This window comes from Peromyscus maniculatus, chromosome 3 (genome assembly GCF_049852395.1).
Source record: "Peromyscus maniculatus bairdii isolate BWxNUB_F1_BW_parent chromosome 3, HU_Pman_BW_mat_3.1, whole genome shotgun sequence".
NCBI classification, from domain to species: Eukaryota; Metazoa; Chordata; class Mammalia; order Rodentia; family Cricetidae; genus Peromyscus; species Peromyscus maniculatus.
In genome coordinates, this window is record NC_134854.1 from 22,317,084 (window position 1) to 22,334,365 (window position 17,282).

Sequence of the window (17,282 nt, forward strand, 5' to 3'; positions counted from 1 at the left end):
TTGGCTGAGAAGCTAGCTCCCTTAGAATCACCACAAAGTGATGTCTAATCAGTGGGACTCCTTCTATACAAAAAGGTGCCCTCTGAGCTCAGCCCATGGAGAGAACTGATGGAAAGAAGACCGTAATTTTCAGTCGCACAAGGCCATTCCCTTCCTGACCCAGGATAACACACCATGTTAAAGTAGTGTGCCAAGGCTGTCAATGGGAACTTGGCTAAGTATGATATGGATGGGCTCTGTGCTATCCTGCAAGAAGGTAGCGGTGCCTTTGTGTGTTCAGCTCTTTCCCTCTAACCTGCAGCACACATCTTGACACAGCATTGTGCTTTTTTTGTTGAAAAAGCAACTGAGGCTCAGAGAGTTCCAGAGAACAAGAAAGAAAGTCCAAATCTCTGATTTCCAAATGTATTTCACCAACATAGCATCCAACTTCCAAAGAAAACAAAATAACTGCCCAATTCAAAAGGCTCAGTTTTTATACCAGCAACAGCTGGCTACAGCCTACCCACTAGCAGAGAATAATGGAAAGAAATGACAGCCATCAGCACTGACGCCTCATCCATTCTGTCTTTGAAGTTTATTGTAGTCTAGAGATATATTTCATTGTATTCAGAAAGAGAATACGTTTCTCTTTCTGAATAAGAAATAAGTTTAAAGTTTATAATAAGAATAAGTTTAAGGTTAACCTTTCTTCCCAACATGACCCTGGTGAAATATTCCCTAACACTCCCCTTTTCTGATAGTACGTGGAATGTACTAGGAGGAATTAATCCTAGTCTCCCAAGAATGTGGGAGCACGTTGACTGTCTTCCAGAACCCGCTGGCTTTCTCAGCGATTCATGCATGCATTGAGCTGGCTCACACTGGGTCACTGATCACATTCATCTCTGCTCAACTCTTCATTCCGTGAAGAGGCAGTGGTGGCTTGAAACTGGCCGCCTTGAAGGTAACACAACACGTAAATCAGTAAGTGAGACAACAATCCTCACTCTCATTCTTTCCATTTCTATCCCACCCAGCCACTGGTTAAGCATTTACTTTGCCAGCTCTGACGATTGTTCTTAATCATTGTTATCTAGTGACGACGCCAACAGCACTTTGAGACCAGGCTAGTCTTCTTAGGAATGTGACTCTCTATCCTTTGACACCAAGGCAATTGAAACAGGACAAGTTATAATGTGCAAAATATCCCAGAGTATTGACCTAATGTGAACCACTGTGCTGTAGTTTACAGAATTTTCCAGCTTAAAAGAGATCTTCTTTAAACTCCTTCTAGTATCTTCAGGAAAAATCAGGAATAGTTATTTATTAGATAATATCAGATAAAACAAGAGAAAGGGGCTGGAGAGATGGCTCAGTGGTTAAGAGCACTGACTGCCCTTCCAGAGGACGTGGGTTCAATTCACAGCACCCACATGGCAGCTAACAGTTGTCTGTAATTCCAAGATCTGACACCCTCACATAGATATACATGCAGGCTAGAACACCAATGCACATAAAATAAAGATAAGCAAATTATTTCGGGCCGGGCGGTGGTGGCGCACACCTTTAATCCCAGCACTGGGAAGGCAGAGGCAGGTGGATCTCTGTGAATTCAAGGCCAGCCTGGTCTCCAAAGTGAGTTCCAGGAAAGGCGCAAAGCTACACAGAGAAACCCTGTCTCGAAAAACCAAAAAAAAGAGAGAGAAAATGAGACAGAAGGGAAGATACATTCATCAAGACAGTCTTTTAAAAGTTTGCCTCAAATTTTCCTATTAATCTTGTATAAACTTTCAATGTTGATTTTTGTCATTGTCTAAACAAAACATTGGTCATAGTCTAATATATCAAAAGAATAGTGGACTTTATTAGTTGTCCTGATTAGGGATATGTGGAAAGGGGTTGGCCAAAGCGACAACATCAGCCAGTGTGTAAAACAGTATAACCATCATCTTGGAAAATGGGGTGGCAAAGTCTAATATTTCTCTATAAAAGAACAGTGAAAATCACATCTCCCCACAAAGCACCTTCATTCATTGGCACAAGCTAGAAACTTTGTGGCATTTGTATGTTGGATTTAAAAACTGATAACAAAGCATACATATATTACAAAAAAGTCGTTGAGACGAAACACAAACACTAAGGCAGGTGCAGTGAGACGGACTTCTAATCTCAGCATTTAGGAGGTGGTAGAGTAAGGGGGGGTCAGGTCTTTGTTGATATTCATCCTTTGCTACACAGCCAACTGGAAGTCAGTCTGGCCTACATTAGATCCTGTTCCAAAAGCAATAAATAAATAATAAAAAGAACAAACAAAACATAAAAGTAAAGACTACTTCTCTACAGTCTCAAGCATATGAAATTGAAGAATGGGCAGAACTTATCTATGGACCCAGAAATCAAACGAGCCAGCAGCCCTGTTTTGGCACAGGCTTATGTCTCAAAAGGAGCTTCCAAAGCAAAGAACCCTTTGGAATGATGAAAACTCTTAATTCTTCAGCAATGAGGAGATGGAGGCAGGAGGATAAAAAAAATTCAAGGTATCCTTGACTATATCGTGAGTTTAAAATCAGCCTAAGATCCATGGAACTGTCTAAAAAAATGTATTATTTGAGGTGGTTACTTCTCACAGAATACATTCCATCAGTCCCTACCCTTAAAACTGAGTACAAACTTCTACTGAGTGTAATCCGGTTGGAAAGGATGTATACACACAGATTTCCAATCTCAGAGTCCATAGTGATGAACTGGCTAGGGTAAGAAAAATGAGTCTGCCTTTCCCTCAGCCCTTACGTAAATGGGCTCTAGGATTGAGGTTTCTTGAAGTGAAGGTACAAATTGGTGTTTTGGGCAATCCTCAGTGTGGGTGGGTCATTTGCCTCTGACTAGCCAGTTTCTCGTTATTGACACACAAGCCTTTCTTCGGGCATCCCCCCTGGCTGCAGGCGAAAGTTTGGGAATTCAGTCCAACTTCTCAACTCCCAGGAAATTCCTCTTGGGACACAATGCGCGCTGGGGCGGGATGGGCCACTGCCGCAGGCGTGAATCAGCTACATTTTTTTTATGCTCCGCCCCGTTGGGGGTCCAGGGACGGTCGCCTGCTTAAAAGCCGCTCCCCTGCGAGCGGGCAACTGGCGCTCTCCTCCCTTTGCGCATCCAGGGAGCCGCAGCTCCACCGGGTACTATGGACCCCGCTACACCCATGCGCTTGTGGCTTCTGCTGCTGCTCCTGGTGGGCTCTGCTCGTGGTCTGGCTTCAGCATCCGCCCAAGGTATCGTCCCAGGATCCCTCTTACCCTGGTTCGCCCGCCGCCCAGGGACCCGCTCTTGCTAGGCTGTCCCCAGGTCCCTGCCTCCGCCCAGGGGAAGTCGTACATAGTTAGTGCAGAAACTTCTGCTGGTGAACTTTAGAGCCAGACTTTTCAGTCCCTGTCAGGCACCAAATCTGACCACTCCGGTTGCTTTCCTTCTGATTACAGGGAATAACTTAGAGATCTGCCTCTTGCCTTTGGACCAGGGACCTTGTCGGGCCTTCTTCCGTAGGTTCTACTATGATAGGAACGAACAGACTTGCCGCGATTTCAAGTATGGAGGCTGCCTGGGCAATGCCAACAATTTCCACAGTCAGGAACTCTGTGAATACACTTGCGGGAATATCGAGAGTAAGTGTTCCGGGGTGCGCTGCACTCAGCCAGCATCGGCACCAAGGGGTGGGTCAGAGCTCAGCTGATTTTCCAGGTCTAGTTGAGTCCATTTAACTTCTAGCCTAAAGTTTCCAAAGTGCTAAACAAACTTCGCTGTCTCTGCGCCCCATCCCGCCCTCGTTTGTTATTAGTTCTTTCAGATTTTCAGAAAAAGTGTTGTGATCATTTTCACCTCCTTTCTTCCAGACCCACGCCCTTTTCCACCCAAATTTGTGCCTCTCCCCAACCCCTATGGAGTTTATGCTGTCTATATACTCTGGGATGTGTGACCTTCACTGGGGCTGCACTTTTAAAGAAAACTGACTTTGCCCCAACATCAGCTCCTTAGTTAGGGGTGGGACTTTGTCTACAACCATGAGCAGAGTTCATCTCAGGACCAGATTCCATTTCAACGCAGCGCCTGAGTGAACTTTGGGAAAGGTGAACGAGCCCATCCTCCTAGGCCATCATAAACGCAAGGGGAGGATGTCAGTACTCTTCCGTAGTCATCATTAGCTCCAGAAATATGGCTCTGAGACTGCCGTTTCCTTCACGCAATTACCCATTGATATGGAATACTTTTCTTGGTTCTTACTTTTGAAGTGTGGTTTCACTCATTCTGTAACTTTGCTTTTGTTACCGGATGCTTGGGTTAGTGTAGCGGGATAGCTAAACTTTGTAAGAGTCCATTCTCTTTCACTTTGCCATTTTATAATCATATCTGTTAGGAGTATAGAAATGTGTATTGATGTGAATAAACTTTTACGCAGAAAGCGAACGGAGAACAGTCTTTGTACTGAACTTGAAAGCCACGTCACAGCGGAGTCAGGCCTCCCACACTAACAGCAGCTTACCTTCCGATGAATGGGCAGACTTTAGGAATTTACTATTCCAGTAGGAAATAAGGTCATCATCCCCCCGTAGTTTCAGAAATTATGGTAAAGTTTTTAAAGTACTACTTAAGTTGCTTAGATTTTTATTAGCATCTGATTATTTTCTTAGGTTAGCATATAAAACAGTGGTCTTTCTTAGGCTCACTCATACATACCTGTCATTGTACTTTGTCTCTGGCCCCCAGCACCCTTTGGCACCCTTTCTCATTCTCCGCCCTTTTTTACTGGTCCTTTTTTTTTTTTTTTTTTTTTCACAAAATAGTCACACCTTCAGCTCTCACACCACGTGACCTCTCTACGCTCTGTTTGCCCCTCACCTCTGGCCTTCCTCCCTGCCTCACGTGTTCACTTCTCTACTTTCATCATACATAAACTTCAACCTAGACTCTGCATGTGAGAGGAAATATGTGGTGTTTGTCTTTCTGAGTGTGGCTTGTTTTGTTTTTCATGATGAACTCCAGTTTCACCCATTTCCCTGGAAATATCATGACTTCATCATTATTTTCATCTGAAAAAACATTCCACTGTATATTCAACCACATTTATTTAAAGATTCATCCATTGTTGGACAGCTGGGATGTCTCTGTTCCTTGTTATTTTGAAGAGTACAGGAACAAACATTCATATGCAGATAATTCTGTGGTGTGTACACCCAGGACTCTTTAGATCCACACTTGAGTGTGATAGAGTGGGTGTAATAAAAACTGAACTGCCAATAGCTAGGCAGGAGGTATAGGCTGGACTTCCAGGGACAGAGAGGACTCTGGGAAGGAGAAGTCATCAGTCAGACAGCGAGGAAACAGGAGGTGCAAAGTGAAAGAGAGGTTAGCACCCTGTGACAGAATATAGGTTAATATAATGGGTTCATTTGAGTTATAAGAGTTAGTTGAGACAAGCCTAAGCTAAATGCCAAGCTTTCATAATTAATAAGAAGTCTCCGTGTCATTATTTGGGACTGACGGCAGAAAAGAAAGTCCATTACAGAAGACTTTTTTTTTTTTTTTTTGAGTAACATGTTTTATTACCTCTCCCTTCCCCCAGAAGTTCCTACAGTTTGTCGGTTAGAACTCAAAACCTATCCATGTGATAAGCCCAATGTGCAGTATTTCTTCAATCTGAAGACCATGACATGTGAACCCCTTAAGCCTGGTCTGTGTAGCACGACTATGAACGTATTCCCTGATGAAGATACTTGTAAGGACTTCTGTGAACCAAGGAAACGTGAGTACTTTAATTGTGGTGTTTCTATTTCAAGTTTTTTATTAAGATTTTAAGGGAAAATCAATAATTTGATCTGAAATTAACATGGTTTACATGCTGGGGATTGCACAATTATGTGATTTTGTGTGTGCATCTGTGTGTGCCTGTGTGTTTCTCAGGAATAAAATCTAGACTGTGTTGATGGTCAAAACTACTGTCCTGTAGGAAGCATTATGTCCTTATTTTTCCATGTGTGGGTATAAGCTGAAGGTTAATAACGATGTGCAAAATTCTCAAGGCTGGACCATGACAAAGCCATTAACAAAATGTTGCTACTTTTTCTCTTGGAGAACACCAATTGAACATCTCTAATTAGAAAATCTGAAATGTGAAAAACTTGAAAATCAGAAACTTTTGAGCATTGACCTTTCTTCACAAATGGAAATTTCCATACTTGACCTCAACTGATGAGAGACAGACAAAAAATAGGCCCACTAATATTACATTAAATCATCTTCAAACCCTTCATGGAAAGTGGGTGTGAAACACAATCAACTTCTTATTTAGAACTGCATCCCAACACCCCATCTGCTAGGTATCTCATTATGCACATGCAGATGTTCCAAAAATTGAAAACTCTGAAATATGAAACACTTCTGGTCCCATGTAGTTTTCAGATAAGGGATAGTCATACTGTATTATCTGTATCTTCAATTTATTCATAAAAATTAGAGGAAGAGCTCTAAAGGATAGGAGGGGAGAGACAGGGCTAGAAATAGTGCTTTTTTCTCGAATTTTCATGTATATATCTATGTATGAAAGAGGGAGCTGGGTCCCTTTGAGAGAAGTAAACGGAGTATTAGTGATGGCAGTGGGGAATACAATGGGGGATGTAAGCACAGTGATACATGAAAATGCCATGACGGAACCCATTTTTATACTGACTAAAGAAATTGATTAAAAAAATAGCATACACTAATAAATGCCAAGGCATCAGAAATGTATGGAAGTAGTTTTTTGTTTGAGACAGTGAACTATAGAGGGTTGGGACTTTGGTTAAACATCTGTATGCTTTGGTAATTACAAATTATATCAGAGTTCTTTCCTTCTTTCCCTTCCCCATTTCTTCAGCCATTTTTCCACCAAATGTAACAGAGACACACATATCTTAAACAGTTAAATCCTGAAGTCTCCTTTGGCAGACTTTGATAGACCTCTGTTGGTGTACTGTGCTGAAAATACATCATTAACTAGTGAATGTATATAAATGTTCCAGTGCTTGGTACCAGCCCAAGAAAGTTTGTCAAAGTATGCCATATACTGTCCTTTGAAGGGTAGCCCATTCTTAGCATGTCAAGTTGGAGGCTTAATTTCTTTTTACATTTAAAAGGTAAAAGACACAGCTTCAGAAGGAACTGCCTTAGCTTATAAAATTGAGAAGGACGGACATGGGAGAGAATGTGATGCAAACATAATGCATGTATGTGAATGTCAAATGTTTAGCTTAATCAAAAAACAAAAAACAAAAACAGAATGATCAAAATGAAGCAGGTAACTTCTCTGTGACCTGAGACACACCTTTTTTGGATGGTTGAGTATTTTGGATTCAGAATGAGGCCTGTGTGGCATTTCTTCAGGTACTCCCCTGACCATTACCGTCTCTTAGTTTGGTATGACAGCATTTCTCACTTGTTTTTCTTTTCCATAAAGTTCCATCATTTTGCTCCAGTCCAAAAGATGAAGGCCTGTGCTCTGCCAACGTGACACGATATTATTTTAATTCAAGAAACAAAGCCTGTGAGACCTTTACCTACACTGGCTGTGGTGGGAATGACAATAACTTTTATTACCTGGATGATTGTGACCGTGCTTGCATTAAAGGTAGCAAAACTTTTCCTATTCAGTCATCATGCAAAGATAATGAATAATTCAAAAGGAAAATTGTATTTTCTATATCCATTTTGCTAGTGCCAAATGGCCACTTTTAGACTTAACCCTACAAAAACAGTGCTTGTGTGCTGATTTGGTTTGTCAGAGGTATATACTGGCTAGCTGTGGCAGTCAGTAGTCAGGGTCTCCCAGTTTCAAATAGACCACTAACAACTGAAATCCTGATGAGCTGAACTGACTTTATAATCAGAATAGACGAAATGTGGTGAGATCATGAATATTTTGGAAAAATTAATTTAAAGTGAGCGTCAGACTAAAGCCACATGACGTTAATTGCTATTTTGTTGTCTTTAGCACCAAAGACGTCAAAGAAAAGGAAGACAGGAAGTGGTTTCAGAATCAGAAGAAAGCCCAGACGTTGGAAGCCACGTTTTTAAGCATTTCCTTATACTTGAGAAAGCAAATCATTAGTAATTTACTCATTTGATTTTACTGATATGTTACTTTTTTACCTGTGTATTTTTATTATTCACAACAGGCTGCTTTCCAAATGTGAAACTATAATTTTAAATTTACGGTTCAAATGTGTAAGTGACTGAATCCTTCAGTTATCAGATATGAATGTGAACATGACTCACCCAAATTCTTGGGGTGGTTAGTCCTACTTTCAGAAGACAATGGTTACTAAAATATCATATGACAATTTAATTGTGCAATTTTAATATATATAAGCATCAACAGGAATGGTGGAACCATTTCACTAAGAACTTATAAGTTTGGATTGTAATTTAGGGTCCTGGAGACAAGTTGCTGATTTATGAACACGTTAAACAATCATCCCAATGGTATTACTTATACCTTGCCAAGTGTACTTCCATTCCTGTCTTGTCAGATTGCAATATGATTAGGAGGGGCAGTTATTTCAAAGTTACAATTATTATTGGATGAATTTTAAATGTGGGTGAATTTATGAAAACAAAAACATTTTCCTAGAAAAATTATTACAGATATAATTCTACGTCTCTGTATTTTTCCATATCTGACAAGCTAGCTATCTTCTTTGACAATATGTGTTGCATTATTTCCTCAGACAAAATGTTTTGGAGAACAATGACATTACTAGATCTTTTGTACATGTAAGATGCATCCTGCATCAAATGCATGTATGATTTGGTAACTTGAATTTCAGAAATAAATTATTTTTAAAAGTGGTTATTACAAGAAGGTAGTGTTTTTCTTTCCTAGTAAAAGGAAAATTAAGGCCGGGCGGTGGTGGCGCACGCCTTTAATCCCAGCACTCGGGAGGCAGAGGCAGGCGGATCTTTGTGAGTTCGAGGCCAGCCTGGGCTACCAAGTGAGCTCCAGGAAAGGCGCAAAGCTACACAGAGAAACCCTGTCTCGAAAAACCAAAAAAAAAAAAAAAAAAAAAGGAAAATTAAGAAAAACTGTATTATGCTTTTTTAGTAAATTTAACATTTAAAAGTAACTCTTTAGCAAAATTACAAGTACATTCACTCTTTGCCTGAGAAGGTACTTCTCTGAAAACCTATCACAGTTATTTTGAAAACAAGGATGTGCTAGAGAACATTGATCGATGCAGACATCTGGAAACAAACTAGAGGTATGAATGAGACTGGCTGGCGAAGTGACATGTGGGGCATGAGCAGAGTGTCTGTGTGTGTACATAATCAGACCCGAGGACACAGCAAGGCAATGGGGACTAGACAATAAAAAAAAAAGTGCACATTCTCAGACATCATGGGAGATATTGATGTACATAAATGATTATAAAGGATGGAGGCAACAGAGAGTTAATGGATATGAGATAAGTTTTAGGTAAGTGATCCCTCTTCTGTAGTTTTTGCTTTGGAGCATGTTCTATTTTATGGAAATTTAAACAAGCTAAAGGAAAGAAATTAGGCACTTTTTGAACACTGAAAAAAATGTAGCGGAGAATCCAAGCAACTATTGAACAGTGAAATAAGTACAAAAAAAAATATAGTTTTAGTTTTGGTGACTTTTAGAACCAGTATGTGACCATAAATCTTTGTCAATGTACAACCTAAGGATCTAAACATTCTAAAGAAATCAGAGAAAGTATTGAAAATTTCTCTGATTGTGATTAGTTATTGCTAAACCGCTATTGCTATTTGGAACCTAAATGTATAGGATACTTTATGGTACTATGTATTCAATAAAATTAGAGACTTCTTTAGAGTTGAGACTTTTAAAGAGAAAAATATGTAGAAGAATACAGAATACAAAAGGGGAAACTTTTTTCTTATAATCTTTCATATATTGCATCCCAACCACAGTTTCCTCTCCCTCCACTCTTCCCAGCCCCTCCCCTCTTCCCCAGATCCACTCCCCCTGCATTTCTTTTCAAAAAAGGAGCCGGCCTCCCAGGGATGTCAACCAAACAGGGCATAACAAGTTACAATAGGACTTGGTACAAACCCTCATATCAAGGCTGGATAAGGCAACCCAGGGCGAGGAAAAAGGTCCCAAGAGCAGGCAAAAGAGTCAGAGATACCCCCACTCCCACTTTTAGGGGTCCCACAAGAATACCCAGCTACACAACCATAACACATATGCAGAGGACCTAGCTCAGACCCATACATGATCTACGATGGTTGCTTCAGTCTCTGCAATTCCCTGTGAACCCTGTTTAGTTGATTCTGTGGGCCGTGTTCTCCTGGTGTCCTTGACCCTGATGGCTCCTGAAATCCCATTCCCCTCTTCTATGGGGTTCCCTGAGCTCCACCTAGCATTGGGCTGTGGGTCTCTGCATCTGCTCCTATAAGTTGCTGGATGACATGTATCTGATGATAATTGGGCTAGGTACCAATCCTATGAGTATAGCAGAATATCATTGGGAATCATTAGAATCATTTCTTTGACCTATTCAGCCTGATACCTGGTCATCCAGGCAGTGTGAGAAGTAGGCTCACTCTTGTGGCTTAGGCCTCAAGTTGGACCAGTCATTGGTTGGCCACTCCCACAAGCTCTGACATGTCTTTACCCTAGCACATCTTGGAGGCAGGGGAGATTATAGGTTGATGATTTTATGACTGGGTTGGTGTTCATGTCCCATTGCTGAAAGACTTGCCTTGTGATAGAAGATGGCTGGTTCAGGCTCTATATTCCGCATTAGTAGGAGTCTTTCCCATGATCAATTTTGAAGACTGCAGGGAATTTCCACTGCACTGGTGCCCCAAAATTCCATTTGTCTCTCCCAATGCTCACTCCCTCCATACCCCCTCCACTCCCACCTCATTTCTCCTGTTCCCACACCCACCTGCCCCCAAGTTTGAATTAGAAATAATTATGAACACAGACTCCATGATTTTTCAAGATACATCTTCCACTAGAAGTCTTTAAAGCAGTGGCAAGTGACAAGTAGCACTAAATATACTTACTCCTCACATCTTGTTCTCCTAATATTATACTAATTCTCTTTTTAAAGAAAATTAGCACTCTTAGGAAAAGTCCCCAAGCCCAAGTCTGATACAAGAACTATTCAGAGGAACCTCAGCCATATTATTATTAATTTCAAAAGGAATCAAAAGCTGATGAATTATGTTAGAAATGTAGGAGAGTAACATTAAGTAGCTCACACTGATGTAAAATCTGAGCATCAAAGCAAATAAGAACCTCAATACATAAATACATATAAATGTATAAGAACCTGCATATCTATAAAACACATGCACTCGTGCACCTGTACAAATGTGCACATATAGTTACACACACACACACACACACACACACACAAAAAAAAAAAAAGAGCCGTCTAACAAAGACATTCAACTTTGTGATAATTTCTATATTTTAGGGATACATTAGAAGTAGATAAGCAAGTTATTAGAAGCCTGGGGAAGTGTTCAACCAAATCCGGTGTTGTATGAAAACACTTTTGTTTCACCAGCCAGTCACTTTATTTTTAAGGGCAAGGAAATGCAACCGTACCTTATCAACAATAAAAAGTAGCAAGCCATTAAATAGTTTGTTTGAATCAAGCCTGTGTTTGTAATTCTACAATGGTTACAGAGAATGGAGATAACAAAGGAGTCGTTCATGTTTTGGGGTTGTAGACTGAGTAATACAGAACCCTTAGGAATTCTGGGAGCTCCTAGATTCTCAATAGGGAACCCATTGCATTTGCTGTCATTACTACCATATAGCCAAAGTCCTTAGGCGAGCATGGGCCCAACTCAGTCTGTGTTCACGCATCTGTTCTGCATTGCTCAGAAGTAAAACTTTCACACACAGCCATTCACACATGGAGGCTCAGGTCTCTGTCATTTGGTTAGAAACATGTCAAGCATAACCATTATTTGACAATTAAGCACTAAAAATAAAGTAATTTTAAATTAAAAAAAAAAAAAAGAAAGAAAGTTAAAGCAGTCATGGCACATCCCCCAGGCAAAAGGAAATTCCTTCTTAGCACTCACTGCCAGCCTGAGAAAAACTCCCTGTGGTGTTTTCACCAGGAAGAATGGTTAAAACAGCTGTCTCCTTCTGTAACACACACACACACACACACACACACACACACACACACACACACACACTCATATACTACCCAGGTGCACATAAACAAAAGACATAATGTGTTTATTTAAAGTATTCCAAGTTGTATATGACTTGTATCTTCTTTATCACAGTCACACAGTCACTGTAACAACCATGGAAACTGAAACAGGGCTTCGAATTCCCCGGGCTATGTTCTCTCCAGGTACCCATCTTATCTCCAAGCCTTGTAGACCGTTCACTAATGACCTTACCCAGGAAGGGACTGCTTTCCACGTCTGCTCTTGGGCTGTAGAAATCCCTGAGATGGTGCAACTGGGAGTAAACCTCTAGGATGACAATGGAGAGCAGACCTAAAACAAAACCACCTGAACAGTGTCTGTTGATCCCCTTTCAGCCTGGTGACCTCCACTAGGGTGGCAAGAATTGACCTTTACAAGCTTGCACTTCCATGGAGATGTGTCTTTTAAAAATAAAAAATAAAATAAAATAAAGTGCCAAGTTTTACTTTAAGAGTATTTGTGTATTAGAGTATGCAAAAGTACATGGAGATAAACAAACATGAGAATCAGAATCATTCAGAGTAATTTCTTTTCCCTTCAGCCACTTGCAATTATCTATCAAGTATATGCATTTAAGTTTGTTATGACCATTCTTCTCTTACACTAGGAAAATCAAAACAATCTGATTACCTTCCTGATGAGGCCTGCTCTATATCTAATTATCCACACTAGTGCCAAGGCACTTTCACAGAAAAAAAAAAATCTGATCAGGCTATTCATTTGTTAAGACTCTGTAATGTTTTTCTATATATTAAATTGTGTATGGGTTTGTGTGTGTATTGTGCATATAAGTTCATGTGAGTATTCATATGTGTGTATGCAAGTGTATATATGGGGCAGAGGTGGACATCACAGTTCTTTCTTGATTATTTTTCACTTTACTTTTCGAGAGAGGATTTTTTTACTGTGGTGCATCAGTTTGTTATCAGCTGGATGGCAAATAAGCTCTAGAGATCCACCTCTCTCAGCACACACACATGCATGTGCGGGCGAGCACACACACACACACACACACACACACACACACACACACACACACTGGTTTTACAGATGTATGCTACTTCACACAGCTTTAGCATGGGTTCTGGGGATCTGAACTTATGTCCTTATGTTTGCAAAGCAGGAACATTTCCCACAAGCCATCTAGCCAGCCCCATTCTCCTATTAATTAGTCTCCAGGTCATTACTGTGTTGCTTATGAGTAGATCATCCTGTAACCGAGACACAAATTCCTCTCAATTCTGGCATCATCACTTCCAACCACAATTCAGTAGCACTAAATTATCTGAGAAAATGAAAGCATGCCACAGAGCTTTAGTTTTTTGTTTTTTATAGAATGTGTTTCTTAAATCTTATATATGATTTGTGTATCCAGGGGTTTTAGCGGGCTTGAAATGGCATTTACAGATGTACACAATCCTGGACAGTTAGCTCAGTGTGTTACATAACGATGCCAATAACGATGCACATGGTAAATGATAGCTCTGAAAGGTTAGGATGGAGACTCAGAAAAACTTTGAGCAACACTCTTTTGTGTTTTATTCTACATTTTGTCTTCGAAGAGTTTCCTTCCTTCATATATTCAACTCATAAACTGACTCTTCTCTGAATTGTCAGTATACTCCTAGACCTCTTCAAGCAGATTTAATCATTGATCCTAAGAATTGGTTAGCAGTGCAAATTCCTAGTTACACTAGTACTGCTTGAATTATTTTCCTAACAGTTCTATTAAGAAATATGACATGCAAATTTATAAAGCGTTCCATATTTTTTCATAAAGTTTGAGAATGTTTTCTTATCTCATGTTATCTTCCAGCCCCAGTCTCTCTTGAGCAATATCAGGGCTGATGGGAAAATCCCAGAGCAATCAGATGCACACCTGAAAGAGATTGTAACAAACTTCTTGGCTGGCTTGAACCATGAAGCCCTGTGGATCCATGTCAGACACTGCTTTGGTTTTTTTGTTTATTCTGGTAAAATAAGATCTCTTTGTAGAGGATTACTCGTGTACTCCTGATGTACAGAAATCACACAAGTAAAAGTTCCATGTTGTGTGCTTAAAATAGAAATATGTTTTTCATGCAAAATTAATAGGTTTACGTTAGTTTTCAGATATAGTATCATATTCCCTGTATATAGAATATAGAAAATAAGAGATAAAGATAAAAATGAAGCAATACAGATTTTCACTGAGTGATTAATAAGCACATTTCTGATTTTTTGAGGTACAAATCACTAAGTAAAGAGTTCCATGACTTTGTCAGTATGTACTAATAAATTGCGTTGGTTTGTTCCCAACTACAATTGTTCAAAAAGGTCAACTATAATGGGTATGAGAAAAATGAATCACTTCCTTTTGATAAAATGTCTTTTTAATCTGTTTTAATTGATGTCTCCAAAATTATTATAGATGTTAAACTTGTTTCTGTGTACATTTAAGTTCTACAGCATAATGTTTTTATATAGCTATTCTTAAATAATCACCATAGGCAATCAACTTACCATAGCCATCATTTTTCATGGTCAACTTTTTTTCTGGTAAGAGCTTCCAAAATCAGTTTTCTTAGCCAATTTTCAATGCACAGTGCTATTAACTGCAGTCCTTTGGCCATATATTAGATTCCTAGGCTTGTTTATCCCACCTAACTGTATTAGCACTCTCTGCTTAATGTCTTTCCAACTCCTCCTCCGATCCCTGCTAACTACTGTTTGAACTCTATTATACATATGTGCCAGTTGCCAATGTAAATGTGATCCCGTAGTATTTTTCTTTCTGTCTCTCCCTCACTTATGACCTCTAAGACCATCCATGCTGTTGCAAATGGCAGTATCCTCATTTTCAGAGGTGAATATTTTGCTAGAGAGATAGGTAGGTAGGTAGATAGACAGACATACAGATATAGGTAGGTAGGTAGGTAGGTAGGTAGGTAGGTAGATAGATAGATAGATAGATAGATAGATAGATAGATAGATAGATAGATAGATAGACAGATAGAAAAACAGACAGACATATATTCACAGTTTCATCACTTATCAGTTAGCGGACATTTGTATTGTTTTCATGATTGGCTGCTGCGCACAATCCTGAAGTGAACAGGAGCTCCTGATGTGTTTGTAGGTATTCTGGTAGTTTCCTCTGAGAACATGTCAAAAGAAGGATTGCTAGCATTTATATTTTCAATTTTTTTGAAGAACCTCCATTCTGTTCTCTGTAATGATTTCACCAACAAACATTTCCAAGGTGTGTTAGAGTTTCCTTTTCTTTGCCCCTCTGCTGAACTTGCCATTTCTGGACTTTCAGGTAATAGATAAGAAATGGGAATGTGGCGATGTTTCATTGTGGTTTTGATTGTTCTGTTCTCCTTGAAAAGTGATCCGGAACACTTTTTCATTTTACTGTTGACTGTTTTATAGCTTTTCTGGGGAAACATTTGTCCATGGTTTTTGCCTATTTTAGTTTTGCTATGGAGTTAATGTTCTGCCATGTGGTTTGGATACTAACCCATAGCAGATATATGATACACACCAGTGTTCTCCCAACCAACCCACAGGATGCCTTTTTGATCCTTCATTGTTTCCTTTGCTGTGCATAAATGTTTTAGTTTGCTCTTGTTCTGCTTCTCCTAATCTTTTTTTTTTTTTTTAGTTTTACTGATAGAGCTTTTGGGGTGACATCTGAGAAATTATTTCTGAGGCCAACTCCAGAGAGATCACCCATCTCCTATGTTTCTCCTCAGAGTTTTATAGCTTTGTGTGGGGGTGTATGTATATGTATGTGTAAACATGTGTGATACATGCATGTACTCGTGTGTGTATGTGTGTGTGTGTGTGTGTGTGTGTGTGTGTGTGTGTGTGTGTGTGCCAATGCATATGTATATGCATTTGTGTGTAGGTATGAAAGCTAAGGGTTGGTGGCAGGTTACTTCTTGAATCTGTGTGTTGCTGGAGGGCTTCTCTCCAGGTTCCCCAAGCCCCGCAATTCCACAATCCACGTATAAAATAATCACTCAGATGCTTATATTACTTATAAACTGTATGGCCACGGTAGGCTTCTTGCTAACTGTTCATATATCTTAAATTAACCCATTTCTATAAATCTATACCTTGCCACGTGGCTGGTGGCTTACCTGCATCTTCACATGCTGCTTGTCCTGGTGGTGGCTGTAGTGTTTCTCCCTCCTTCTTCCTGTTTCCCCAATTCTCCTCTCTCCTTGTCCCGCCTATACTTCCTGCCTGGTCACTGGCCATCAGTGCTTTATTTATATAGAGTGATATCCACAGCATCTGTGTCTATCTTATTTTTTGAGACAAATTTTCTCACTGAACCTGAAGTTCTCTAGATCCTCTAAATTGGCTGTCTAGTGAACTCCAGGAATCTTCCTGTCCATGTCTTCCCAGAATCGGGATTTTGGACACATGCCGTGCCCTTATTTTTTCTGTAGGTTCTGGGATCTCAGGGTTTTGGTCTTGACTGGCAAGTCCTTTTCTCACTGAGCCATCTCCTCAGCCCTGGAGTTTTACAATTTTTCATTTTCTGTCTTTAATCAATCTTGAGTAGATTTTACCAGGCCCATATTTATTCATTTTATGTGGATATCCATTTTTCCAGTTCTATTTATTAAAAGAACTGTTCCTTTTGTACCATGTCTTTTTGAAGAACTTGGTCACAATTAATTGGCTGTATATTTCTTGGGGATTTCCCTGTGCTCTGTGTTCTATTTGTTTGTTTTCTTTTGTCTAGTTTTATTATTTGACTTTTGATTATTGTTTTATAGTATGATCTAAAGCCCACAAATGTATCTAAAATTTTGATTTTTTTTTTCTCAAAATTGTTTTCAAAGTCACTGCTTCTACTTCATTGAAATTTTGGTATGCATTGAACCAAATCTTACTGTTACTTTGGGAGCATAGACATTTTATCTGTGTTAATTATCTAATCTACAAGCCCAAGATATCTTTCCATTGATTTGTGTCTGCTTCAATCTGGTTTATCAATATTTTGTAGTTTTAAATATATAAATCTTTCACTTTATTTGTTAAAT

General features: G+C 39.6%; 1 protein-coding gene across 1 annotated transcript; it reads left to right on the forward strand.

The window, feature by feature from the left end:
* The first annotated feature begins 3,054 nt into the window (after positions 1–3,054).
* Tfpi2 (tissue factor pathway inhibitor 2) lies at positions 3,055–8,856 on the forward strand. Its single transcript, XM_006991202.4, has 5 exons — positions 3,055–3,251; positions 3,459–3,641; positions 5,597–5,776; positions 7,466–7,636; positions 8,000–8,856. The coding sequence occupies exons 1-5, from the start codon at positions 3,164–3,166 to the stop codon at positions 8,080–8,082; spliced, it is 705 nt and encodes a 234-aa protein (XP_006991264.1). The 5' UTR covers positions 3,055–3,163; the 3' UTR covers positions 8,083–8,856.
* Positions 8,857–17,282: the final 8,426 nt, after the last annotated feature.